The 25,753-nt window shown below is 39.5% G+C and overlaps 1 protein-coding gene and 2 long non-coding RNA genes across 9 annotated transcripts in view; 2 read left to right on the top strand and 1 right to left on the bottom strand.

Annotated features, from left to right (window-relative positions):
• The window catches only part of AP3B1 (adaptor related protein complex 3 subunit beta 1), a 161,606-nt gene extending 142,608 nt beyond the window's left edge, over nt 1-18,998 (top strand). For all 3 annotated transcript variants that reach the window (XM_081212701.1, XM_081212700.1, XM_081212702.1), the window contains exons 26-27: nt 6,652-6,790; nt 18,256-18,998. In XM_081212701.1, coding sequence (XP_081068827.1) covers nt 6,652-6,790; nt 18,256-18,409 — 293 coding nt within the window. In that variant the 3' untranslated portion in view covers nt 18,410-18,998. The remainder of the gene's footprint in view (nt 1-6,651; nt 6,791-18,255) is intronic.
• The window catches only part of LOC308597383, a 159,734-nt gene that overhangs the window by 11,983 nt on the left and 121,998 nt on the right, over nt 1-25,753 (bottom strand). For all 5 annotated transcript variants that reach the window (XR_014012906.1, XR_014012907.1, XR_014012908.1 and 2 more), the window contains 2 exons: nt 3,679-3,752; nt 1,051-2,044 (listed from right to left, as the gene is read on the bottom strand). This is a non-coding gene — a long non-coding RNA (uncharacterized lncRNA). The remainder of the gene's footprint in view (nt 1-1,050; nt 2,045-3,678; nt 3,753-25,753) is intronic.
• On the top strand, nt 1,966-3,400 carry LOC308597466. The gene is made up of 2 exons (XR_014013013.1): nt 1,966-2,064; nt 3,120-3,400. It is a non-coding gene; the product is annotated as an uncharacterized lncRNA (long non-coding RNA).

The following is a 25,753-nucleotide window of genomic DNA, read 5'->3' as shown; positions in this document are numbered from 1 at the left end:
AGTACCAGAAAGGGTTACTTCCGGGTTTCGCTGCTCGTGCATGCGCAGAAGCGGCGAGTTGCAACCCGCGCGTGCGCAGATGCGCCGCTGTGGGTTGTGTTCTTTTCATGTTGTGAACGGGCCTCCAGAATGGATCCCGTTCGCAACCAGAGGTACCACTGTAGTGTATTTTTTTTAAATTTAGGACTCCTTGTTGTGTGAAGCAATAAATATATCTATTTAACCAAACTATGGCTTCCTATGCACTTGGACATTTCATATTAGTCCTAGTGATTGGAATACTGGTGTAACTCAGAAAAACAATTCCAACACATTTTTCTTTATATTTCCAGTCCTCTTTCTAAAGCTTTAGTTGTATATAGTTAGTATACTTTGTCCCTACTCCATTAAAATTCATTTGTGTGACCTACTTTTTACAGCATTATTTAGCCTTAATCTCTTCAGTTTCAAAAGAAGTATGGCTTAGCTACTTAGTTGGCACCCGCATTTTTTGTCGTACTTTTAAAAACATAGAATGGAGCAATTCTGTGTTCACCAAAAGTATGGCTGAGCTGCATAGGATGCAGCAGAAAGTCTGACCCACTGTCAGAAGTCTCCATAGTGCAAAGCCAAAAAGCTCTGTGCCCTTCCTTGATAATGGGCAGTGAGGGCCAAAATGAGTTGTATAGGAGAAGACAAGGAATGTGCATATCCTAACGTCTGCCTCCGCCCCCCCCCCCCCGCACACATCCATAGAGGCCACAAAGCTGCACTAGCTCTGTTGTTGGTGTAGTTATGTGGCTCTGTTTGTTAGGTGTTCCCCCACCCACAGCTAGCCAGCAGAGCTTTGGATTTTGCTGTTGCTCCATCATAGATTCTGTACTTATGCACAATCACATAACAGAGTTGCTCTGCCTGTCTCATAACTCGCAGGCTTTTTGTGTGGCATCACATCAAATATATATGAAGGACTTTCCTGTACTACAAATTCTTTTTGCAAAAGGTTTTATTTGGTATTGTGTTTAAAGAAGCCAAACAGAAAAGTGCTTTTTGGTTTATTTATAAGCTCACCTGGACAGTCTCTGACCTTTAGATTCCATTGTGTCTCCTCATATTGGAATTTGCATTAATCAGTCCTTTCATTCTGTTCTAGAAAGTTTAAAAAATCCTTGTGTATTTATTACAGCCGCCCAAAACACGTGAATATGATATATATTTAATATAAATGTTTAATAAGCAGTTTTGTGGGTCTTCTTCTCTGTGTCTTTCGTCTAGAAATAATGATAGCCTTCACAACTATTTGATTTCCTTTTTTTCCGTGTAGTTGTGTCCTATGATAAAAAATAAGGTCAGTTATTTTCTCCCTTAACTAGTTCCTAACTATTTGCTGTTCTTACTCTTTGCTGGCTAAAGCCTACTTTGCACGTGCTCAGCAAACCAAGGTGAGTGAGTGACTTGAGGCTTCGTCATATTTTGTGATCTACTTTTCTCCCCTTCCCTTAAACTGTCATCTTGGAGTGCAATTTTAAGTAAAACTGGATATTGCACTCTGTCTCTCCCTTTCTCATTCTTCTTGTATGCTTGCTTGCTTGTATTTTGATTGAGTTTTGTATGCTTAGCTGTGACTGAGAGCTCCCCCCTCCTGACTGGCCATTCAGAACCATGAGTGCATAGAAGAAGTGCACTTTGAGAATAGCTGTGGTCCTCTGTGGAGTTGTTGCCAAAATTCCTTTTTCTTCTGCCATTTTACTTCTGTGGTTGTTGATTATTTGTCTGAATAAATCTGGCAGCTGTTTGCTATGTTTAATAGAGCAGAAAGGCTACTCTGAATAAAGCTATTTGAAAATTTGTTTATATGAAGTATTTGTAAATCCATGAAGGTCTCTTGGCATTTCACTATTGCTCTTTCTGTCTTCCTGAATTCATTCTTTGATGCAGGACTGATGCTGGCAAATTTACCGTAGGTTTAAAAGGCTTTTTCTTTAGTATCATCTTAGTTAAATGTTTCAGCCGTTTTAGAAAATTCATGATAATAGAAGTCTCAATTCTCAGCTTTATGTATTTTCTAAACAAGATTAAATAACAGTTTACAGAGTATTTTGAGGGAAAAATTTAACAGTTACTAAATATTCACTTAATATCTAAGCCAACTGAATTTCCTCTTAATTTTCACTAGTAAAGTCAAGCATAAAATTCAGGTCAGCTTGGAAAGTTACCAAGAGCAATTGTCCCATGTCAGTCAAACTTGCAGTATAAACCTAACCAGGTCTACTTAGAAGTAAGTCCTGTTGAATTCATTGGGGCTTATTCTGAGGTAAGGGGGGGTTAAGATTGTAGCCTTAATCTCCTTCAATAGTACTATTATCGTCCAGAGTTTTTTTTCCTTTGTGAAATGCCGCAAACCTTCACATCTAGAAATACTTTTTAAAAAGGGGAGGGGGGAATGAGGATTTTAAAAAGTAGAAATAGAATCACTTTTTTAAATATTAGGAACTAAATATTAGAAACTAAAAGCATATATTGATTTCTGAAAATCAATGATAAAAGGTATAGAATTTTTACAGTACCAAGAAAAATATATATATTTCCATTATGATGTTTGCTGTTGCATTCTTCTAATAGAGCTGGGCAAAGGCAGCAAGGGAACAAACTGCTGCATATTCATACTTGTTAAAGTTTTCTAAGCAGCGCTAAAAGATGGAAAGCTGCATTTATGTGCATGCTGTGCTAAGCCTTGCCATTCTGTTTCAGTAGGATCTCAATTCTGAACTGGAAAAACCACTTTTGGTGTAATTCATTCCCAAACCACCTAGCATAGTTCAGAACAACAACTGGGGTTATTTGATTTTTCTGTTTCAACTCAGTGTACCAAACTGATATTTTCGCACACATTTCCCTTATTTTCCCCCTAGGCTTAAATATCGAGAAATACATATCGATAACATTTGTTAACAGTAATGCTGCTTACTATTTTGTTTTTCTTTAAAGTAATGGCAGAACATTAACTGAGAGGTGTGGATGAACCCATTGTAGCAGAAACCAACTTCTATACATTCCCAAAATCTGTTGCCGAGATTCTCCAGGGGGCTGCAGGAAGAAGGAGGGGAAAGGGAAGTGTCATTGGGAAGAAAGGAAAGGAGATTGCTAACCGCAGGATATCAAGTCCAAGTCCAAACTCTTCTTCATTGCACAAGTGGAAATCTGCTCCACTCACACGTGGACAGCATTAGACTTCACCTAATATTTCTGAAAGATAAACATTTCATAAAAGTACTATAGTAATTTAAAATGTCAAGCTCATTCTGCTTTAGTTCAGCTTTTGGATATTAATAGGTTTCTGAAATCTTAAGTTTCCAATAATTTCCTCTTCTAGATTTTCCCCCAAAGACTACAATTTTAGTAAAGTTAAACTGGCAACTTTAAGTATACCCAATAGAGTTTAATTCGGAAAAGCCATGTCTTTTAAAAAATAAAAAGAATCTCTCAAATTGTTTACTTGATTTTATCAAGATTTATGTTTGCAACATTTTCTGTCCTCCCAACAAGCAAGGTGCTAATTCTTTAAATGGTCAGACATTCACAATTTTCTGGCCCTTAACTACCACAAGCAATCATATTTGATGCCCCTTAATTAGAGCACCTTTTTTTTCTTTTCAGGTTCTTTTCCACCTCAGCAATCGAGACAATACATTTGCTTACCATGCTAAGTGTTCTTTTGCATGTAAATTAATCTTGATTCAGTTTACACTGTCATGCTGAGTGGTACAAATTGCCTATAACAATAAAACAGCATGAGTTAAAAATAAAAGGGGGGGTGGTAAGGCAGATTGAATGTGTGCTTTACTTGATAGGATGTTACTTTGCTTTATGCCAATACATTAGTCAACGATAATGAATCTTCTGTTCTGAAAAGCATGGTTTAGTTGATTTTTTTAATTTTACTTCAATGGAGCAGTACCTTGTCTTTATAGAACAAGTTAGACAAACCATTAATGACAAGAGTGTTAAGGTTAAATATGAAGCAATGCATTCACTTCTCTGAGTGCTATCCATCTTTCCATTTACAGGAGCTTGACAAAAGTACTGGCTTTGTACAACATTTCCTTTAATTACATGCTGCGGGAAACAGGCTTTTAACATAAACATAGTTGCATTCATTTATTCAGCATTTGCTCTTCAATAGAGCTTAATGGAGAAGGTTTAAATCCTTAATGAGTACACACATCTCTCAGCAGTGTTATGTCAGTCCTGTGCTTTGCTTAAAAGCAGCCTCAAGACTGCTTATGTACTTTTTTCAATGCATTTTCCTAATGTAAAATTTAGACCATCTGCAGTACCATGTACTGTTCCCGGCTAAAGTTGATACATTATTTTTTTAAAAAAGCTACGTAATATTCATGGTTAAGTGAAATGTAGTTTAAAATAAACCTTGAGTAGGCTGTTTTCTTCATTTACTTTAGAATTACAAAAACTGGTTAAGCACCATAGCAGTCTTACAAAGAAGCATGTTCCATTTCTAGTGCAAAAATATTACTTCTTTATTACCTATCTGACAGGGCACATCTTCCTGACCTTTGGGGTAATACTTATTCTGATCCTTCCAGGGCATGTATGTGTCAGCTCCTTGCCTGTCTAGCCCTCTAGCTTACTTGGCAGGAGCTTCTGTAAGGCAATGTCCTACTACAACCAGTGGTATAGCATGGGCAGAAAAACAATTTAAAAATAGTGTGTCCTGCCCCTCACACAGAAAATCTCCCAGCATTTGCATGGGTAGACTGAGAAGCAGATTTAGGCAATGGCCAGTTGCTTGTGAGTTGAACATTGGGCTTCCTTTGAAGATGGTTCAAGAAACCACCTAATGCAGAACCTAGCAACCATACTATTGAGTAGAATTAGGCACTGTGCTCTGGTCCATGGGGTCACGAATAGTCAGATACGACTAAACGACTAAACAACAAGGCACTGTGTTCATGTAACACTAGTTCTTTGCTGACTATGCTGTCAGCGATTCATTTCTGAGCCCAGTTCAATGTTCTAGTTTGCTTGTAGAGCCAGGAACCAATTAATTAAGCCCTTATTGGTAAATTTACCTGGAAACACTGATATCTTTTATCTCAAGTATCTCCTTGAAGATAAGAAAAATGATATAAACCTGACCATGGGAAAATTTCTCTTGGAGCTAGTAAGAATTAGAAATCAACATGTCTTTGATAAAACACAATGCCTGCCTAGTATTTTAATATTCTGTTGGAAGCCGCCCAGAGTGGCTGGGGAAACCCAGACAGATGGGCGGGGTATAAATAATAAATTTGTTGTTGTTGTTGTTGTAATGTCTTTTCTGTATTTTTAATGCACTTTGCTTTCAAAATGGTTTTGTGGGTCTTTGGACCATAATAAAGAATGTGAGTGAGTATAAAGGCTTTTACAGCTCAGAACCCCAATACTTCAAGGACTGTCTTTCTCCAAATGAACTTACCTGGACCTTGATGTTAACATCTCAGGCCCTTCTTTGTGTGCCTCCTCCTAGAAATGTCTGCCAAATGGCAATAATAAATGTGGTAGCCCTCCATTTATGGAATGTTTTCCCCAGGAAGGTTTGCCTGACATTGACAGTATTGTCTTTTCGACACCAGGCAGAACCGTATTTCTTCTTGTGAGTATTTGGGTGGTGCTAATAGATTGACTGCATGGTCATCTTTTAGTGTTTATCCTTGTTTTAAGTGGAGGTCATTATCTTTGTTTTTAAGTAAACTTGTGAATAGGCGCTTCTAGTGTATTTGTATCATGACTCCTGTTGGTGTGGGAAGTGATGAATTAGTCTAATATGCTAGACTAGCCAAAGGGAAGAAGGAATTACATGCAGATGAATGATTGGGTGGTGAAGGATAGAATGGGTGTACCCAGGAAAGAATTCAAGTAAGCTGCTAGAGGTGGGAAACTCTCTGTAGTATGTCCAGTGTAGAAGTGCAGCTCTCTAGCTTTTTTTCCGCCAACCCATAGCAAACTAGTACATTTAGCTCAATCGATAGAATAATATTTATACCCCACCCATCTGGCTGGGTTTCCCCCAGCCACTCTGGGCGGCTCCCAACAAAATAATCTGAAGGGCTGCCTTCAGATGTCTTCTAAAAGTCAGGTAGTTGTTTATTTCATTGGGGAAAAGATTCCTGCATTGCATGGAGTTGGGTGATATATCCCTTGTGGTCCCTTCCAACTCTACAATTCGATGGTTATCTTTTTTGCAGGCTAGTAACTGTTGTGATCTTATTTACAATAAATATTGAACTTATGGGTGTTGTTTATAAGCATGCTGTTTTCTCTTTTGAGATCTCCATATATTAGTGATTGTATGTGTATATGTAGTGTATATGCACACACACACACACACACACACACACACACACACAATCATTCAGTTATACTGCATAAGCATTTAGTTTTTGGAATTATATGAAAATGCCTTACTACATCCTCATGAATATGCAGTTTAAAAATTATAGTTAGTTGACTAGGTATTTATCATCTGTTCCCATAAGGCACTCAGAAATCCTTATTAAGACAAACCTTAAACATTTAGCACCAGGTATATGGGCTAATATGTCAGTGATGCTTTAAATTTTCTTTATGATATTAACCACATGAATCCATGGTTTTTATGTTTCACTGTTTCAGGAAGGTTGACTGGTATGAATGAAACATCCACTACAGTCACTGTTGCACCACAAAATTCCACTCGTCTTGTAATATTGCAGAAGGTGGTAAGCGTAGCAAACCTTGGTGTGGTTCCTTCTGGTGAAGATAACATTCACAGGTAATCAAAATGTGGAGGTTTCTTGTAAGTCTTGGATAATGTAATTCCAGTTTGCCTTCTTGTATATAAATGGATTGACATTTGGGGAATAGCCAGGGAAAACAAATTTACATCCAAAGTCAGGTTTCAAAGCAGAAGCTTTGTCTATAGCACACATGAATGACTGCTAGGAGCATGGATTGGTTTATTTCAATTTCTTAATCACAGGAACTTTGCTACATATTCCACTTAACTCCAGCAGTCTACCTATAAATATTGTTCCATTTGTCTGTGTCTACATGGCTTTTCCACCTTCTTCTAAATTACTTTTGTCTGTGCAAGTAGGAGATGTACTGTTTGAAAAATCTGAGCAGATGGAAGCTAAGAGGGTAGATTTGGTACCTCTGTGACCATCCAATTCAAGAAATACCCTCAAATATCTGTGCTTCTTAAGAGTTACAGGAAGGCTGACCAGTTTTGAGTCAAGTATATCAATTCCATTTTTCTTCTCAGAGTGATCTGTGTCATTCTTCCCCTAGCAATAACAATTATTCCAGTGCTACTGAATGATTATGTTGCCTAGCAGCGAACAGGGCCTTTGCATGTGGTGAGGAAAGAGGCATGTGAGAAGGGTTTTCTGATGTGGAAGTCACAGGGAGAAAAAAGCCAATTGTTACTCTACCTACCTCTACATCTTTGAACTTCCTGGTGGCACTTCTGCATATGCAAAGAGGTACATGGTAATAAATTAGTACTGGTGAATGTGCAGAGCAGGATAAGGATAAGGATATAATATAGAACAAACAACTGTGGTCCTAACTGGAGACCATGATATGCAGGAAAACTAAAAGCCAGCAATTAAAGTATACAAGAGGGAAAAAAAAGCACAAGAGTTGTTTGGATGTATAACTGGGTGACAATGGAAGGAAGAAGGCTACTTTCTTAGGGTTTTCCCAGTTAACCTGAAGGGGATGACAGGCCCAAAGACTCCTCTAATTATGCAGCATTGCTGTGTACTGCCTCAGCAACCACAACTATGGTGGTGGTAGTTTTTTTAAAAAAAACATTAATTTTCTAGGCAACGGCCATCCAACACAGCTTACAGCAATATAAAAAGAAACAAGAAGAAAACAGATTCACAAGGCTGACTACCGCCAGCAACATAGTGCCCAACAAGCAGGACAAAACAAGACTTAGGCAAGGCAAATCAAAACAAATGAGTCTTTAAGCCTTTTTTAAAAAAGAACCTGGAATGTAGCCCTCTTACTACAGTGCTACTGGGAAGGTGTTCTAAAGGTGTGGAGCCACCACAGAAAAGGCCCACTAAGTCTTGTGGTCTTCCATATGTGTGACTGCACAAAGTAGAAAACAAATTGTGTACCTGTAACTGGTTCTACAAGTGGTCATATGTACAATTACACGGTCTACCCTCAGGAAAGTGTGCTGGCTCCTGCCATTGATTTTTGCAGAACCATGGGGTTTCCCTGACCGAGGGCAGGGCCTCAAGGTTCTTCTGAGCTCTAGAAGTTCCCAAATAATGTGCAGTGCAGGCACAAATCCTCAATATGACGGACTGCACAGACGACCACGCAAAGAACTACAGTTACAGCAACCTGTTTTTCCCTCATCAAACGACATTAAAGTGAGCCTTGAGCTTTGTTGCAGTTTTATAGATTCAGCCTTGCCCTGGGGATCATGTACGAATGCAAGACTAGTAGAATTCTTAGTTTAAGTATTCTCAGGCATTTGATGCTTGAGTGGCATGAATTCTACCTCCTAGCAGTGGCTTCTTTTGAAGCTAATGTTCCACTTCTTAAGTACAGTCCTCAGAATCCTTGACAACATTTATTAACATACAATAGACCCACTAAGAACTACACACTTACAATGAAAACAGTGACAAAAGTGGTCAGCTCTGCAGAAGCAGGAACTAGCATCCAAATATCTTTTTCCCAAGAAAGTTGGTGTTAAAAATGATAGCGCTTACAGATTGTATAGTTCTTTTTCCACAAGCAGGACAGTTCTGTTTAGTTGTCATATAATGGAATGTACAATAAAGTACTCAATTTTATTCTACTACTTCCTGCCAACGAAATACTGCAGTGGCACTAAGTCCTCTTGTCTGTAGATGTTGTTCTATATTCAAGACTTCAATCACCTAATAACTGTAGAAACAAACTGCTGCTGTGTATAAATTCCTTATCTGGTCTGCCATATGATGATGTGTCAGAGGCGAAAGGCGGGCAGAAGCTGCCATGTCCTTCCTCCCCCTCTTGACTGGGCATATTGGGGCGGGTTTGCCTCTCGGTGTCTCCAGCCCTGAGGGAGAAAGTGATTCTAATATCTCCCAGAACTTCAGTCAGATGGGAAGAGGAAAGGAAGGCCAGGCTATGCGAGGAGCTGGATCTCCTCAAGGGAAAGTAAGACTTTCCTCAGGCCCTCACTGATTCCGTGTCAGGCTCCAGCACGTTTCCCAGCTTCAAGGACTAGTTCTCGGAGAGAATGAGAAAGGAAGAAGCATTTGCCAAGCAGGCTTCTTCCTGCTCTCCTCTGCAGGGTGTGCTGAACTAGAGTGTCACCCCTGAAGCTTAGACATCAAGGCCCTTCTGATGTGGGAAGAAGTGCCACTGCAGAAAAGGCCCCTCCTGCTTGCAACTTCTTTGCATAAGGAAACCCTGTGAGACGCTTTGGAGGAGCTGGAAGAGAAGGCAGCAGCTCGACTAAGTCAAAAGGAAGAGCACTCCTCCTTGCAGGGAGACCTGGCTGGGGTATATGCCTTCCCAGACAGGGCCGTAGCTCTGCAGACCATCTGCTTGTACCCTTCAGCCAGGTGCATGACAGCAGCAGCAGAAGCATGGTGAGTGCCAGCCTGGCTCCTGTGTGGACCTGCTGTGGCTCTCTTTCCCAAGCTGCCCACCATCACCTGCTACTCTGTGCACAGGAGCTGCAGGGTTTCGTCCAGGTGGCATAAACGTCAGACTGCATCTTGAAAACAGGGAAACCACAGCAGGAGGAAAAGGGGATTTGGAGTGGCAGTACCCAAACCACACTGCAGGTGCAAAAAAAAAAAATATGCCAGGCCATCCACACAGCACTTGGAGATTGCCAACAGTCCTCAGCGCTAGTGGGCTGCAAATTGTAGGTTATTCTGACAAGAAGGAAACGACTCAATCCTTTATATGGAAGATGCTTATGGAGGCCTGGGAAATACAGCCTGTTGCATTCCCAAATGCCAGCTCTATAATGAAGAAACATACCAGAACTGTTTTGTTTCCTTGCCACAAAACAAATACATCTATGTATCACCTATTTTGCCACCAAGAAGAAGAGTGAGAAGTTCAAGGACGTGTCAGCAGGATCGCTGCTCAATGGGGGGACAGACTTATCTTGGACTCCCTTGATTGGGAATGGACCTCCTGGTTATCAAGGATGACGTGGACAGGTTCCTCATCAAAGCGCCTGAGTGGGCTACCTAGAGTCAACATCCACCTTGCCACCAGTGATAGGCCGAAGAGCATAACTGTCCTCACCACGGCCCACTACCCAAGGACCCAGCCGATGTAGCATCTGGCTGAGCTACAGGCATTATGTAATAACAATAATGTATCTTTTAATGAACTGAATAGAGTGAAAGATTATAAGTCAGGGTGTGGAAAGCGTCTGTATGAACTTAACAGTGCTTAGCATATTTTTTTAGTTGCTATTTTGTTAATGTTTTTAATACAGTTTTATAGGTCGTAAATGCCATATTGATTTGTTAATCATATAATATGACTTTTGGTGTAATGGTGATGTTTAGCTTATTGTTTAGGAGTGGCTTTGTTAATAGTGTTTTTATATATTGTTTTACTTATGATTTGTTATTTTTTTAATATGACTGATGCTGTACTTGTGATGTTCTTTTATGTTATTGTTATTTATTGTTTGTAAGCCGCAGTTCATTTGAATGAAAATCAATCAACCAACCAACGATCCCATGAATACCAAGGCCATTGCTGGAGAGTCAAATTTCTATGAACATCTGACAGATCTGTGGTGCTGTGTGACAGCTACTCCTGCTCCAGTCTGTGATTGTGGGAGTAATGCTATGGAAGCAGCAGGGTAAAGAGAAGAAAACCCATCCAGGGTTGGCACATAAAATTATAGAGCAGTAGGGACACAAAGGCTATAAATAACAACCCCCTGTTGCAAAATAGCACCCCCCCCCCCATGTAAATAAGCTCACATAGTTTAGATAATAGGAAAGCGGTAGTCGGGGTTTTGCATACCAAAAAGCAAGTGACTCAAGTTACATGTTGCATGAAATGCAAACAAACACCCAGTGCTACCAGCTAATATTACTGGGTGGTTGGGGATATTTTTTGCCCCAAGTTGTAATTTTAGCTATTAGTTCAGATCTGAGCAAAACCCGTACTGATACTCTCTCTAGGGGAGAGATCCATAAGATACGGGAAACCTGACTGCTGGGGTACTAGAATTAAAATGAGAAGACTCTTCTTAAATGTGTCCAATGCTATTTTATACTCCAACCTAGTTATTGGTCTTCAATGAACGGTTGTTGGAACAATTCCATAATATTAATAATGTTTATAATTTAAAAACACCTAGTTTTCTAACCTAGAATTTGTTAATGGTCTGTTTGTAGCCATTAGCTCTTATACTGACTTGTTTTAAACTCAGGTAAGTAGCCATGTTGGTCTGACGCAGTCAAAATATTTAAAAAAGTAGTCCAGGAGCACCTTAGAGACCAACTAAGTTTGTTTTAAACTGTAACTGTTTCCACTCCTGGTTTTTTAACTGTTGAGTTGATGAAACCAAAATACATCCATAAAGCAGTGAGACCTTTCCCATTATGGCACTCAGCTTTCAAATTACCTAAACATGGTATTAATTATTCTTATCTGCCTTATAATTGACTACTGAAGTTAGCAATGACCTTCAAACAGTTTCCCCCAGATAGTTAATGACCATCCAGTTTTAAACCCATGGCCTATCACTCCTCTAGCAATTAATAAAGCACCAGGCCATTTTTGCACTACTCCTTAAGGAAATGTCCTGTACATTTTCCCAACTAAGGTAGAAAATCAAAAGTATAAAAATAGGGAAGCAACTGATTTGTTTTAATGGAGATGTTGGAATCATGGCCAATGTTGCGATGAAGTATTTCTCCCTACCTCTATTTTTTAATGGAGTGGGGGGAATATATGCCCATAAGTATCATGATCATTATGCCTCTTTATTATGTTTCTATCTGGAAGTCTTTTTTGCTAAATATCAAATTGTTGTATTTGCAGAGCACTACTTACTTAAGGGTCTTTTAAACTCCAATATCAATTAAATAATTAAATACAAATAGAGATAGATAGATAGATAGATGATAGATAGATAGATAGATAGATAGATAGATAGATAGATAGATAGATAGGAAGGAAGCTTGCTGGCTAACTCTTTGGGTGTTTTAAGTGAATCAAAATAGTTGTACTACCATCCTGTTTGCCGTCCACTAGAGGACAGCACTGCTTCTGTATCTGAAATTATAAAGTACAAAATAAGTTGATCACTTTCTTTCTAGCAATGTAAAAAAGCTTTTTGTGGTTTAATTCTTTAAACATAATGCATTTCATGTCTGCAAACCGGTGTTATGTTTAAGTTTAAACCACTATGAATTATTTGAAAAACTATTTCCCCCCTAAAACACCATATTCAGTTTTGCAAATTGAGTTTTATAGCTGCTTCTGCTACATGGAAAGTAAACAATTCTAATTTTTTTTTAAATTTACTTTCCTTTTAAAGCTATATATACTGAAAAATTAGAGAAGCCAAACCTTTTTAATAGGAAGAATTGATCACAATAGCATAAATGATGTATTAAAAGACAAAATGAATCGTTTGGGGTTTTTAAAAATACAAACTGAATTGTATTTTCAATGTACGTAGGTACTATTATAATAAAATAATAGAAATATGGCTGCCAGACTGGAGGTGTGTGTTTGCTCAGATTATACATATAGCTCTTGTTCATCTTGGGGTCACTATCAATGGAAGGAGCCACGCTGTATATAGAGATTTAGATGTATCCACATCATTTCCTGTTATTGATGAGGGAGCTCAGAATAACCTGTCTTGGGATAACTATATTTTTAGGCTAAAACAGAACTGTGTGATTTGTTGTCAGACATAATATTCCCCAATCTAAATTTGTCAAGGTGACATGGAAGTGGGATGCTTGTAGAGAAAATTCAGTAGGATCAAGGTGTTTTAACTGCTCCCACCAATTCTCCCTTGCAGCAACACCCCCAGGGAGATTAAAGGAGGGGATCTATTGGTGAAAGAAGAGTTGAACTGCAAATGCCCTGCAGTCGATGTACATTTATATTACTGTGGTACCTTGGGTTAAGAACTTAGTTCGTTCTGGAGGTCCGTTCTTAACCTGAAAATGTTATTAACCTGAGGTACCACTTTAGCTAATGGGGCCTCCCGCTGCCGCCGCGCCGCCAGAGCATGATTTCTGTTCTCATCCTGAAGCAAAGTTCTTAACCTGAGGTACTATTATTTCTGGGTTAGCGGAGTCTGTAACCTGAAGCGTCTGTAACCCGAGGTACCACTGTACAAGAGAAACGTGGGACTAGAAACCATGTGTCACTATTAATATATACATTAGTTGCCTAACAGTAACTTTGTTAATGCCCCATAAATTGTTATGTCATAGATGACACGTAATTGGATCACTTTGAGAATCACATAGGATCACATTGAGTGGTGCTCAATTCTACTCCTACTCAGAATAGATCCACTGAAGTTAATGGACACAGCTGTTTTACTCTAAGGCTTGGCTGAAATAACGCTTTCTTTTGGTTTGCATGATATCCTTTGAAGGGTTTGTGGCAGCTATAGGGTACTGATGTTATCAGTTATTTATATATCTCTGCCCTAATACCATACAGCATTACATGTTCTAACCTTTCATTCTGGTGTTTGGGATTAGAAGACTAATTCACAGGAAATTTCTTAAATACATTCATTGTGCAAATTCATTACATTTGTCAACTTTGGGCTAATTATTTTTATACAGCTAGGGCTGGGCATTGCATCTTGTGATCGTCTTTCTTACTAATAGGATTCTGTCTGCTTCAGCAGGCAGTAATTGAAGGCTTCATGTACAAGGTAGGGGGAGAAAAGTTTTAGCATGAATGGGCCATTGTAACAGCTTCTGGTGACTAGCAAATTTGAACAGAGGAGGAAAATGAACTAAGAAGAATTACAGACTATTCTAAAAAAAAATAGAGAAAGTGTGCAGTATTAGTAGAAATAAGTGTTAATGAAACTTTTATATGCAAACATTTTGTATGTTGTTTGAAGGCTCAAGTCCCCCCCCCCAATTTTTTTTTTACATTTTAATTAGTACTAGAAATCTGAAACTTTGTAAACCTTATCTGCACTGTAAAAGCATGGAAAGCACTAAGAATAGTTGCAGTGGCTTAACTTTTTCAGGGTGGGGGTGTGTTGTGATCAATATCTTAATAGACCAGCGTAGCAAACATGGTGCTTTCCAGATGTTGTTAGATTACAACTCACATAAGTTCAAGCAACAACTGGCAGCCACTCCTGTACTAGACACTGCTTTGTGACATGAATTGGGGTGGGGTGGGGAGGATGACTATATATGCTTATGGATTATATTTTTTCTTCTTTATCTGAAATCTATAAAACAATTCTATTTCAGACTTTATGTCAAAATTTTATTGCAGTTAAAATACAATCAAATGATCATCTTTCTTAGAGTAGAACAAAAACCCAGTATATAGATCTGTAGAGAAAAATAACATAACTGTACAGCTGCATATAACAAAGGAGGAAAGCATGGATAAAAGAATATGCTTTCTATGTTCCATACTGATATTGTATAATCATTCAGAAGAGAGAATGAATGCTGCTTCTACAGTTGCATGGTTTTATAACATCATTCATATTATGCTTGCATGCATTGTCATACTAGGGAATAAACAACTTGCATTTTACTCAAAAACAAGGACAGCTGTGCCAGCCCTCAAGAAAAAAACAAACAATCTACATTAGAGCAGTACCGTTATTTGATCCTCACCTGGTTTAGCCAGCCAGATGAAGCCATTCCCCAGAGTGTGGCTGCTGTCACATGCTGACAACTTCTTGGAGCCACAGGTGAATGCTGAGTGCAGGGTGGAGACCAAAGGTGGACAAACTACTGCGGAAGGAGCAGGACATATCCCCCACCAGAAACACTACCCTTCTCCTAACACCTCATACACTATAGGTAAGACCAAGCACAGTTAGCCTAGTTTAGACATAACACTGCACTGTGGTTAGCTAAAAACAGAAGTGAAAGTTTCCAATCTTCTCCTTATGGCCACACTTTGTGAACAAGCCTTCCCCGACCCTTGCCCTTAGTCCTAGACCATATTTCAGCTTTGTCCAAATGAACCTACCATGTGCCTTAGCTAGGAAATTATTTAACTATATTTTCATGTTTGTTAAGTCTCCTAATTAGACCACTGTGAGGCCATCTTATTCTTAAAGCAATTACATTCTGTGTTTTGTGTCTGTTCTGTCTGTTCTGCACTACTTTCCATTGTAGGAACTCCATGTACTCTGGGGGGAAATGAAGCAGTAGGTGCTGCTGTGTTGACAGATAATATTTATGTGTTTATGATGACCAGACACTTACTGTACAAAAGATTCACTTTTGTTGATGAGAGAACATTGCTTTTATTGCCATAGTATATGTATTATCTCAGTTGTGATTCAGCTGCTTCATTATATTAAATCTTTCATGAGTTAATATAAACTTTCATGATTTACTGACATTTGAACTTGTCACAGAAACAGGCTCAACATTCAAAGATGCCTGTTGTCTCCAAGAAACCTATTTTTATTAAGGGACATAGTAAATTCCACCTCAAACTACATGTGATTCCAGCAGTTTCTTTAGACTTGAGTCTCTCCTAATCACATATAAAGTGGTGAATGAATCCTTGAATATTATTGAAAAACTGGAGGAGAAGGGTTGGAGCAGGGGTGGTGAACCTTCCTTCCTAGTTTACCTTCTGGCAGTTCATCCTTCCTGTCTCATTTCCCCTCATCCAAGCTATAATACCTGAAGACTCTACTTGGTTGGATGAAAAGTGCCTGAGGGGAAGAGGCTCTGGATAGTAAATGAACAGGTATTGAGAGGGTTCAGCTCCCCTTATTACACCTGCTAAAACCTGGACTCTTGCACCACTGCAATTCCATTTTTGTATGTGATCAAACCAGGCCAGGAATTAAATCGGTTTCCTATTGCCTAGTTCCAGCCATCGTCCGCCATGCCACATAAGACCACGTGTGTCCTTGAGTACAGTGTTCTGTACTTGCCATATGTCTACTGTGCAAGTTGCTTAGATATTAGTAAAGAGGTGTTTACTTTCCACCGTCCATAATCATTTGCAGCCAAACTTGCCTTCCATTTTAAATAGATTTTTTTAAACAGTTAAGTGTCATGTGAGATTCTACTAGTCATCTGATATCAGTAAGTGCTCCCAACATTAGTTCCCCTTAGAGACAAAAGCTACATTAATCCATGCTACACTGGAAGTTAGAACTTTAGTTTAAGATAGCCTTCACTGACCCATTAGTTGACAACAGTATCTTCTTTTTAAAAAGGCATTCTGAAGTATTCATTTCAAATAAATTTTCCTTATCTAATTGCTTTAAACGACACACAAAGGCACCCAGCCAGAATTGACCCTCATTGTGCCTTTGGGCTATGTTTGCTTTTATAATAACATTGACTTTATATCACTTGCAGTTTAGGCTAGAACAGGAGTAAAATGAGCCTTGGGGCTAGGAAGCCCCAGCTCTGGAGCTTTAATTGTGTGAATTCAGGCATAATCTGTTTCCCTGTAGTCCCAAGACACAAGTGTTAAATAAATAAAGAGACTAATAAGACTATTGTTTACATAATTATCACCCTTTCCAAATTGATGGGAGAAACATAGATTTTAACATCATGGTAAAGATACTAAATGGGACTGCTGGTATTTCTTTGAAATCTTTTCATTGGATAGGGATTTATTTTCTTATTGGATATAAAGAGTGGAAATTGTGTATCCAATCTGAATAAAAGAAATATATTGACCTGTGAGAAGAGTGACATTTAAGGATGACTTATTTTCCTAAATTAGTGTAATGTGTTACAAGATTTTGAGGTTGATATGCTTAATTTTTTAAAAAAGAAATTACTTTTCATTTAAAGAGAATCTGCTTCCTGCTGAAGAGGCTAATATTTTAATTAAGTCTAGAGAGAAGCTTTTTGAGTATCTGCTGATAAACTCCCTCTTTTATGTTGATGGTAATTAAACAGATCCCTAAGGAGCCCAGGAGGCGCTGTGCAAGGCCCATGCTAATTGTCAGACATGAGACACTGACCAGTTGGTTTGCTCTTGAATAGCTGATGGCGTGCTGTCAGCAGTTTTATTTTTATGTATTGTGAGCCGTTGTCAGGGCTAACTGGGTCCTATTGTGGCTGAAGATGTTGCGCAAATTGAGGCAGATGGCTCTGATTCAGACACGTGTCATTCAGAAAGGGGAGAGGGAATTGGCCCTGCAAAGTGGGGTCACAGAGGGTCACAGACCTGCTCTACACTTGTTAGTGTTTTCAAAAGCCCATGTGCAGCAACTTTGTTGTTCTCTGGGTGGTTCTTCTTCTTCTTTTTTGAAAGGGGGGGGTAGTATGCTTTGTGGAACATGGAAGGATGGGCTGTTGCCTTCCCTTCCCTTTCTGTCTCTAGGGTCTCGCTGTGCATGCAGAATGAATTAACAGGATTGACAGAAGTTCATTGTGCCTAAAATGGCTTTTCAGTCAATTGCAGTGCTTAAGATACTAGTTTGCTTTTAATTCCATGTAATGAGTAGGTTCTTCATGTTTTGGAATTTAGTATTCGAAGATTAGATCTCAAGTTTGCTTTCATTAGATAAAGTTCTTAGAAGTGTATTAATTATCAGAGAAATAAAAATGGAAAGATTGGTTACTTTGGAAGTCCTGTCCCCACGTGTGAGGTTATGTGCTGAGAGAAAGACTTTTCCTATTGAGTTATGTGTTGTCAACTTTGGTAACTTTGGTTAGCTGTCTAATTTTAAATGTATTTTAATAGGATTACTGTATTTTGAATAATTCAACACTTGTGTTGCCTAATAATCTGTTTGCTCTCAGCTAAAGTTCAGGTTGTTGGTATATAAAAATTAGGGATTGTGTAAATTTGACTGCCTTCTAAAGCCTGCTTTAAGCTGTCTTAATTTTCTTCTATTTCTGTTATGAAGTTGCATTTGTATTGTGCTATGGTATGTTCATGACTTGGGGATTTTGTTACAAAAAATTCTGGTGATATATAACTTCATTGAATTAGGAAAACGTCACTTATGGGTTTTTTTGTTTTGTACAAAAGGTAATCACAGATTTTGTTTCCATCCTCTAGATTTGCAGCTAAAACGGTGCATAGTGGGTCACTGCTGCTAGTCACAGTGGAGATGGAAGAAGGGTCTACAGCACAGCTCATCATAAACACCGAGAAAACCGTGATTGGCTCTATTCTACTGCGGGAGCTGAAGCCTGTCCTGTCCCAGGGGTAACCTGCTTACATCTGGACTTCAGAATCTGGCACACAACAAAAGTGCCTGGCATCCACTACTGCTGCCTTTCATTTATAATAATAGCCTTTCCATCTGGCAGTGGGGGAAGAATACACTCTTGACATTCTTGTCTCCTGTTTTAGAATGCTATAGTGTGCATCTATCACACACAAGCAAGTACTTCGCATCTTTCCCCCTTGCTTTTTAACCAAAGAAACATGTACTTTACTGTCAGCTAAATTCATAAATGTTATTTACAAGGTGTTTTTCCTAGCCTCATACTCTTTCTGCTTTCCTCATTTTCATGTTTTGTTTTCTCTTATGAAAACAATAAAAGACTGAGGAATAAGGTACTGGGGAAAAATCAGCTTAATCAGAACACTAAAATAAAATTCAAGGAAATCAATATGGAAAACACCTTCACAGTGTTGATTGTACTGGAGTGTTTGAGAGAGATAAAATTTTGCAGTTTTTATATCCCAAAGACTATTTGCTTCTGTACTTGAGCATATATTTGTATCTAATCGTTCCTCACGGCTGCCATAATTTTCTAAAAATTGAGATTCTAATAAAGTCATGTTATGATAAATTTGTTTTCTTCTGAGAGCTATTAAAAACAAAATTTCTATTATAACTTGATTATTACTTGAGAACCTCAGTGATGAAATTCTACTTTTTAGAAAGCCTCAAAAATTGCAATGAGTTTCATTAGTCAACTTATTACAGACTTAATTCTAGATTTACATCATAGGTTTGGGAAATGTGTCTATTCTGTCCAGTGTAAAATGTAAGTGATCACACCACCTTTCTTCTGCATTATCATTTGGTTATAGAATTTAGCTTTATGCAGCAGCTTCTCTATACTAGAGAAGAAATGAGGATTCTGTGGCACTTTAGGGACAGACTGGTCTACTGTAGTCAATTTATTGTATCTTCCATGGTCAATAGCCTACTCATCCAATACATAAAGTAGACTAGAGAGGTTTGTGCTCATGTGAGTTTAAAAACTGCTTAGAGAGAGAATTTGTTTTGTATCTAAAGGTCACAGAGCTCACTCTGATCGCTGGAACACTAACACCACATATACTGTATAGTCAGAGGAGACCGTGTGAGGTTTATTAAGAGAAAGTCACTAATATTCAAATACTATTAAATTATTTAAAAATCCCAGTTATGCAGTTCGCGTTCCAACAAGCTATCCATGGTTCAGAACTGGTTTCTATATCTTGCCTTTTTAGTAGGTCTCCATTTTACTACTCTGGAACTACCCCATTTGGCCAATGTAAGTTGTTCAAGGTCAGTTGATAAATGAAGTTATATGACAATCATGAGAATGTATCCTTGATATCATGTCTGGTTTTATTGGGTTCTGTAATGGTTTTGCTAAAGCACATAAATCTATATGGTATAATTCTGTTGAATGGTCCACTAGTGAGTAACTGTTTCAGTGTCTCATTTAAGGCCAGATTTAGACAACATTTTTTCATATTGACTGCAGATTATTTCAGATGCAATATGTATATAAGCTAGAGGCATAGAAGTAAACATAGTGGTAAAGTGGGCATGGTACTGCATTCAACCAATTTTTATAAATACAGGCATTGGCTCCACGCAGGTTACGTGGCAAAGTAGTCACTCCGTTATAACTTCTACCCTGCGGACAGCACCCACTCACCATATTCTGAAAATCCAACCTCAGTGCTAACCATCTATCTGGAGATCACTAAGCTTCCCTAAAAGAGGAGGTGGTTAGCTAAGACACTGCAAATATTCATTTATATATTTTATGTTGGGTTTAAAAAATGCAAAAAGAGGAGGAGTAGGAGGAGAGAGAAGTTCGAAGAAAATGAAAAGATGCCTAGAGAAAATATAAACATTATAATTTTGACCCAATTGGAATTGCAAATATCTGGATGGAAAAGAGTCAGAGAGACTATGATAGTACTATCTCTTCTTGAGTTTAGAAAGTTTAGTTAGAAAGCCATTGGGATCACTCATGATGGTTTAGGAAGACCCACATCAAATTGAAAGATGTGGTTGCTTAGCAATGCCCATTCAATGGTCCTAGAGAGCTTCATTTATTTGCCAAGAGTTTTGACCTAACAGGTAAAATATGAAAAGTTTTTTACTCCATCTCTGGAAATTCCTAGCTATTATGCAAGCCCAAGTTACCACAATATAGAAAAGTCCTGTAAGTAAGTTTCAATTTTTATTCTGTGAAAGTGATTCACAGTGATGCCTAAAAGTTCTGGTTTTGCTGAAGCTCACTTTTATTACTCGCCTAAATATGTTTTTCAGTTTTCAAATACAAGGAAGATTGTATTCATTGCTACATAAATCACTAATTTTTTTAAGAGGTAGAAAATATTAGCAAAGGAATAATATGAATGTGGTTGAATGAGTAAAATGAATACATTTTAGATACCCTTTTCTACTCTTTTCCTTTAATGAGAGAGTATCTTTAAAAGTTCATTATCATATGCAGCTGAATGAGGTGTGTGCTGTGAGTAGTTTGCTGACCTGATTGCAATCCAATGTAAATTCAAAATACAATAATAATTTATGTGAAGCACACATATTTCACTCAAAAGTACTGTATGCATTCAAATAGAACACCCTGAGGTAACATAAAATAGTTGCATCTATTATGAATCCTAATTTTTGGGAGAACTAAATTTGAATTCCCAAATCTATTACCTGCCACAGTTAAATGGGAGAAAGACTCAGATTAATCAATTTGGATAATGTGTTTTAATTAGGGCAAATGTTTCCTGTTTTAAAAATGTGAATGTAAATATTGGTATTTTAAAACATGCTTGGCTACACTTTAATTCTTTATTGTGTTTAGTTTATTGGATAAGCAGCACATTTAAAAATACTATTTTTAATTTCATAGTACTGTTTCATAAGCAAAACAAGATTGGTCCCTGCCCACAGACAGCTTAAAATCAGGAGTTGCAGAAACTGACTGAATGTCCTTAGGACTAAAAAGTCTGCAAGCTATATGAATCTCAGCTGATCCCAAACAAAACTATCTGTGTTCCAGCAGAAGAAGTTGGTACAGCATTTGGAAATATGATTGGCCAAGCTAATAAAAATATTAGGGCCAAGAGACTTTTGGAATTCTATATGGTGCTGCTGTTTTAGAGTTTGAAATTGAGTGATAGAAGACAGAACAGGAACAACTGCAGTAATGAGTCAGTATAGCCAGGTTCTTGACTAAGAGTAAGATAATGTAAAAGCATGTGGTGATTACTTGTAGATCTTGGGACTATATGCCCCAGTTGCCCAGGAGCACAAATTCTGGGCACAAGGAAATGTGTGGCTACCGCCAGGCTATAACTTCCCCAAACGCTTGCTATCTGGCCTGCCACTTTCAATCACAGGGTGAAACATTTTCTATCCAACTTTAACATGCTTTCCTTGAGGTATTTCAAGCTAAGACTGAAGCCCAAAGAAGCCTCTTTTACCTTGTGCAAAGCCAAGGGCAGCGATGGTTTGAGGGCCTACCAACTTAGAATTGCCTAAAGGGTGCTTAAAAGAAAATACAGAACAGTTAATATAGGTTCTCTACACTTGTTTATTTTCTCACACAAAAAGCCAAGAATAAGCCGCAAATACCTGCACCCTCCCTTAGAATCATAGAATCACATTGCATCGCCAGCCAAGTACACCACATAATCCCATATATTCTAGAAGATGAGACTAAACAGTGGGTCCACTTTGAGAGAGACTCCATCGAAAACACCCCCACAACAGCATAACTATTTTTCCAAAACAAACTAAATAAAATCCCCACAACACTAAACAGCTTCATGCAGTCCATGCTTAAAGCATGGAACAGAAAAGCAGGCAAACTGTGCCCAGCCCCACTAACACCCGTGGCTCACCACCCACTATTCCAACACACAGCACAAAACCTCCAGATAAAAACCTGGCAAGCCAAAGGTCTACACCGTCTAAAAGACTTCTACATAAACAAACCCATACCGACACAAGAAATATAAGACAAATTTGGGGACACCCAAATACCCTGGCTAACACCTTCTTAAACAATCCAGCAGTACCTCCACGTGTGGTGGGAATGCTCCAAAATCCAACCCTTTTGGACAACAGTCCTACAAGAGATATGCAAAATAACTAAACAGGTATTGGGAGCCACCCCAGAACTGGCCCTACTGTACATTTTCCAAGATCATAACAAACACTCACATTATAAAGAGCTTATAAACCACCTACTCTCAGCAGCCAGAAGCCTCATAGCCAGACAATGGAGAGACCTGTCAGAAGTGAACATGGACCACTGGTACCAAATTGTATGGGAAACAGCTTTACCAGAAAAGCTAACCAATGGACTGAAACTGACACAGAGACAAATAGAAGAGGATGCCTTCACTCCAGTATGGCTCCCCTTTATCACATACACAGCCCAACAAGAACCCACCAATAGTATATGAATCAATATGGCTTACTTGACCCAACAAACCCTCCCCACCCCCTCACAAATACAAACAGACCTCACTACAGCCAACCACAACCAACCAACCACACCTTGGGCTCTCCCAATCCCTCTCACTACCAAGGAAATCTAACAAGTGAATAGAAAGAGAACCTATCCAATTGATGCTGACACAAAATCCCACATGTACACTATAAAAAGAGTGTAAATTGCACTCCCCTTTATTTTTCTTCGCTGCCCTTAGAGCATCAATACTCTGTTCCATAGTTCAGAGTGTGAACATTTTTCATGTATAGCCTGCTGCTTTATACAAAGTACTGTGAATTTGGAGGTACTAAAGCATTGGCAGAAAATGTATATCTCTGGTCCCTTTCTAAACCAACAAAGAGCTATCATTAGAATACAGCAGCAGCAAGTCTTCCTGAGTTTCCTAAATTGGAAACAAGCTATCTCCACAAATGCAATGTAGATCAGTGAGATTCTCTGCCCTACGGCATTCTAGCTACTATAAGGCTGCAGGAAAGAAGCAGGCAGTCACACTCTTGAAGTACCCCAAGCCTTGATTTATTACTTGTTATATTTACACCTCACTTTTCTATTTAAAAAATGGGCAAGTCAACAATAAAATCTACAATGAAAAATAACTAATATACCGTATTTTTCGCACCATTGGACGCACTTTTTTCCCCTTAAAAAGTAAGGGGAAATGTCTGTGCGTCTTATGGAGCGAAGCCAGCAACAGCCGCTGCTGCTGACAAGCTCTGTGCAGCTCTCCCTTTAAAGCAAGAGCTGCATAGATTGTGTCCGCGGCTCTGGCTGGGTTTACAGGGAGGCGGGAGGAGGGACTGCCGTCTGTCCCTCCTTCCGGCTCATTGTAAACCCAGCAAGAGCCGTGGCTACTGAGCTGAGCCGGGGAGGAGGGAGGGAAGGGGATTCCATTGGTCCCTCCCTCCTCCGTGGCTCGCTTTGAAGCAGCAAAGTGGGAGGGAAGCCGCTTACACCCGTGTAAGCAACTCCTCTCCCACTTTCCTGCTTCAAAGCAACCACAAGGGAGGGAGGGAGGGGACCCATGGATCCTTCTCACTGCTGGAGGGTGCAGCGGATTCCCTCCTCCCGGGCTCCCTTTGAATCAGGAAAGTGGGAGGGGAGCAGCTTACACCTGTGTAAGCAGCTTCTCTCCCACTTTCCTGATTCAAAGCAACCACGGAGGAGGGAAGCAAGGGGACCCATGGATCCTCACTGCTCGAGGCTGCATTGAAGCAGGAAAGTGGGAGGGGAGCAGCTTACACCCGTGTAAGCAGTTTCTCTCCCACTTTCCTGATTCAAAGCAACCACGGAGGAGGGGAGGAGGGGACCCATGGATCCTTCTCGCTGTTTGAGGCTGCAGTGGATTCCCTCCTCCCGGGCTCCCTTTGAAGCAGGAAAGTGGGAGGGGAGCAGCTTACACCCGTGTAAAAAGCGGAGGGAATCCCCTCCGTGGCTTGCTTTGAAGCAGGGTGTAGGGGTTCAGTGGGGAAAGAGGGCAGGAAATAGATGCTGGGCAGGAAGACTGACCAGTGGAAAGTCCACCTCAGCCTCCCCAGATTTCCACTGAGACAGCCAGGCATGGCCATAAGAACTAGAAACTTGCATGTTTATTTAAAGACGAAAACATGCACTCATGTGAAAGAAATCCTCCCAGGTTCCTGGACACAACCCACACTTGATATTCACACAAGGTGACATGGATGGCATTGGCAACTGGAGGAGAAGCATGGTTAAAGAGCAAGTCCTGGTTTCAAGCTTAAGATCAGCTCTTTCGTGGTGGCCTCAAACAACCCTTTGGCTGCAAGGGGAATCCCTCCCTTAATTCAGGATGCTACAGTCTACACATGCTGTGGCTGCCTGCCCTTTTCCCTGAGCTGTAAAAGCACCTTCAAGAGGGTGATGGGAGGTGACACAGTCATCTTCCAGATGTGCAAAGAACCACCCTCGCCACACTAAACGTGACAGCAAGCCTCACACCCAGATCTGAAGCATTAATGGGAACCTAGGAAGCTGCCTTATAAGGAGTCGGATCCACTACTCCATCTAGCTTAGTAATGTCAACACTGACTGGTAGCAGTTTGCCAGAGTTTCAGGCCTGGAGAGGCTGGGGACTGAACGTGTGGTGTTCTGCATGCAAAGCCACTGAGGTTACAGCTGTTCCCTTTAAAAACAAACTAAGATTGTAGTCCCCATGGTTCTGAAGAAAGGGCTAATTTAAACAGGAACAGAGGGACCTTCCCTGTACCACGTCAGGACCCCTGAGCCCATTTAGCTCAGTTTTGTCTTCACTGATGGGCAGAGGCTCACCTGGGTTTCAGGAGATACACCTTCAGTCCTACCTGGAGAAGCTTTCAAGGACTGAACTTGGGATCTTCTCCATGCTCTCCCCATTGAGCTATGATGGCTCCCTCTCTTCTCCTCCCCTCCTCCTATGCAGGAGGCCTATCTCAGCTTGTCATTATAATGTATATATGTCAAGGGCTTTGAGATGCAAATAAAATCAGGCTTAGCATTATTAACTGGACTTAGATAAGCCATGGTTCCCCTTCCTTCCCTCCTCTGAGGCTCGCTTTAAAGCAGCAAAGCGGACAGGAAAGCTTTGCTGCTTTAAATAGTTTAGTACAACATTTGATTCAGAATTTTTTTTTCATGTTTTCCTCCTTAAAAACTAGGTGCGCCTTATGGTCAGGTGCGCCCTATGGAGCGAAAAATACGGTACAAAAACAGGTAAGCCACAAGAAAATCAGATAAGAGCAGACAAAATCAGCAGCTAGTTCAAAAACTAGTTTACAAATGCATATTAAAATGCAGAGCAGCAAAACGAAGCAAGTCAGCCCAGCGGGCCAAATGTTTAAACA

The sequence above is a fragment of the Podarcis bocagei genome, assembly GCF_964188305.1.
Source record: "Podarcis bocagei genome assembly, chromosome: 11".
NCBI lineage: Eukaryota > Metazoa > Chordata > Lepidosauria > Squamata > Lacertidae > Podarcis > Podarcis bocagei.
The sequence above is the reverse complement of the archived record's forward strand: the minus strand, read 5'-3'. Positions and strand labels throughout refer to the sequence as shown.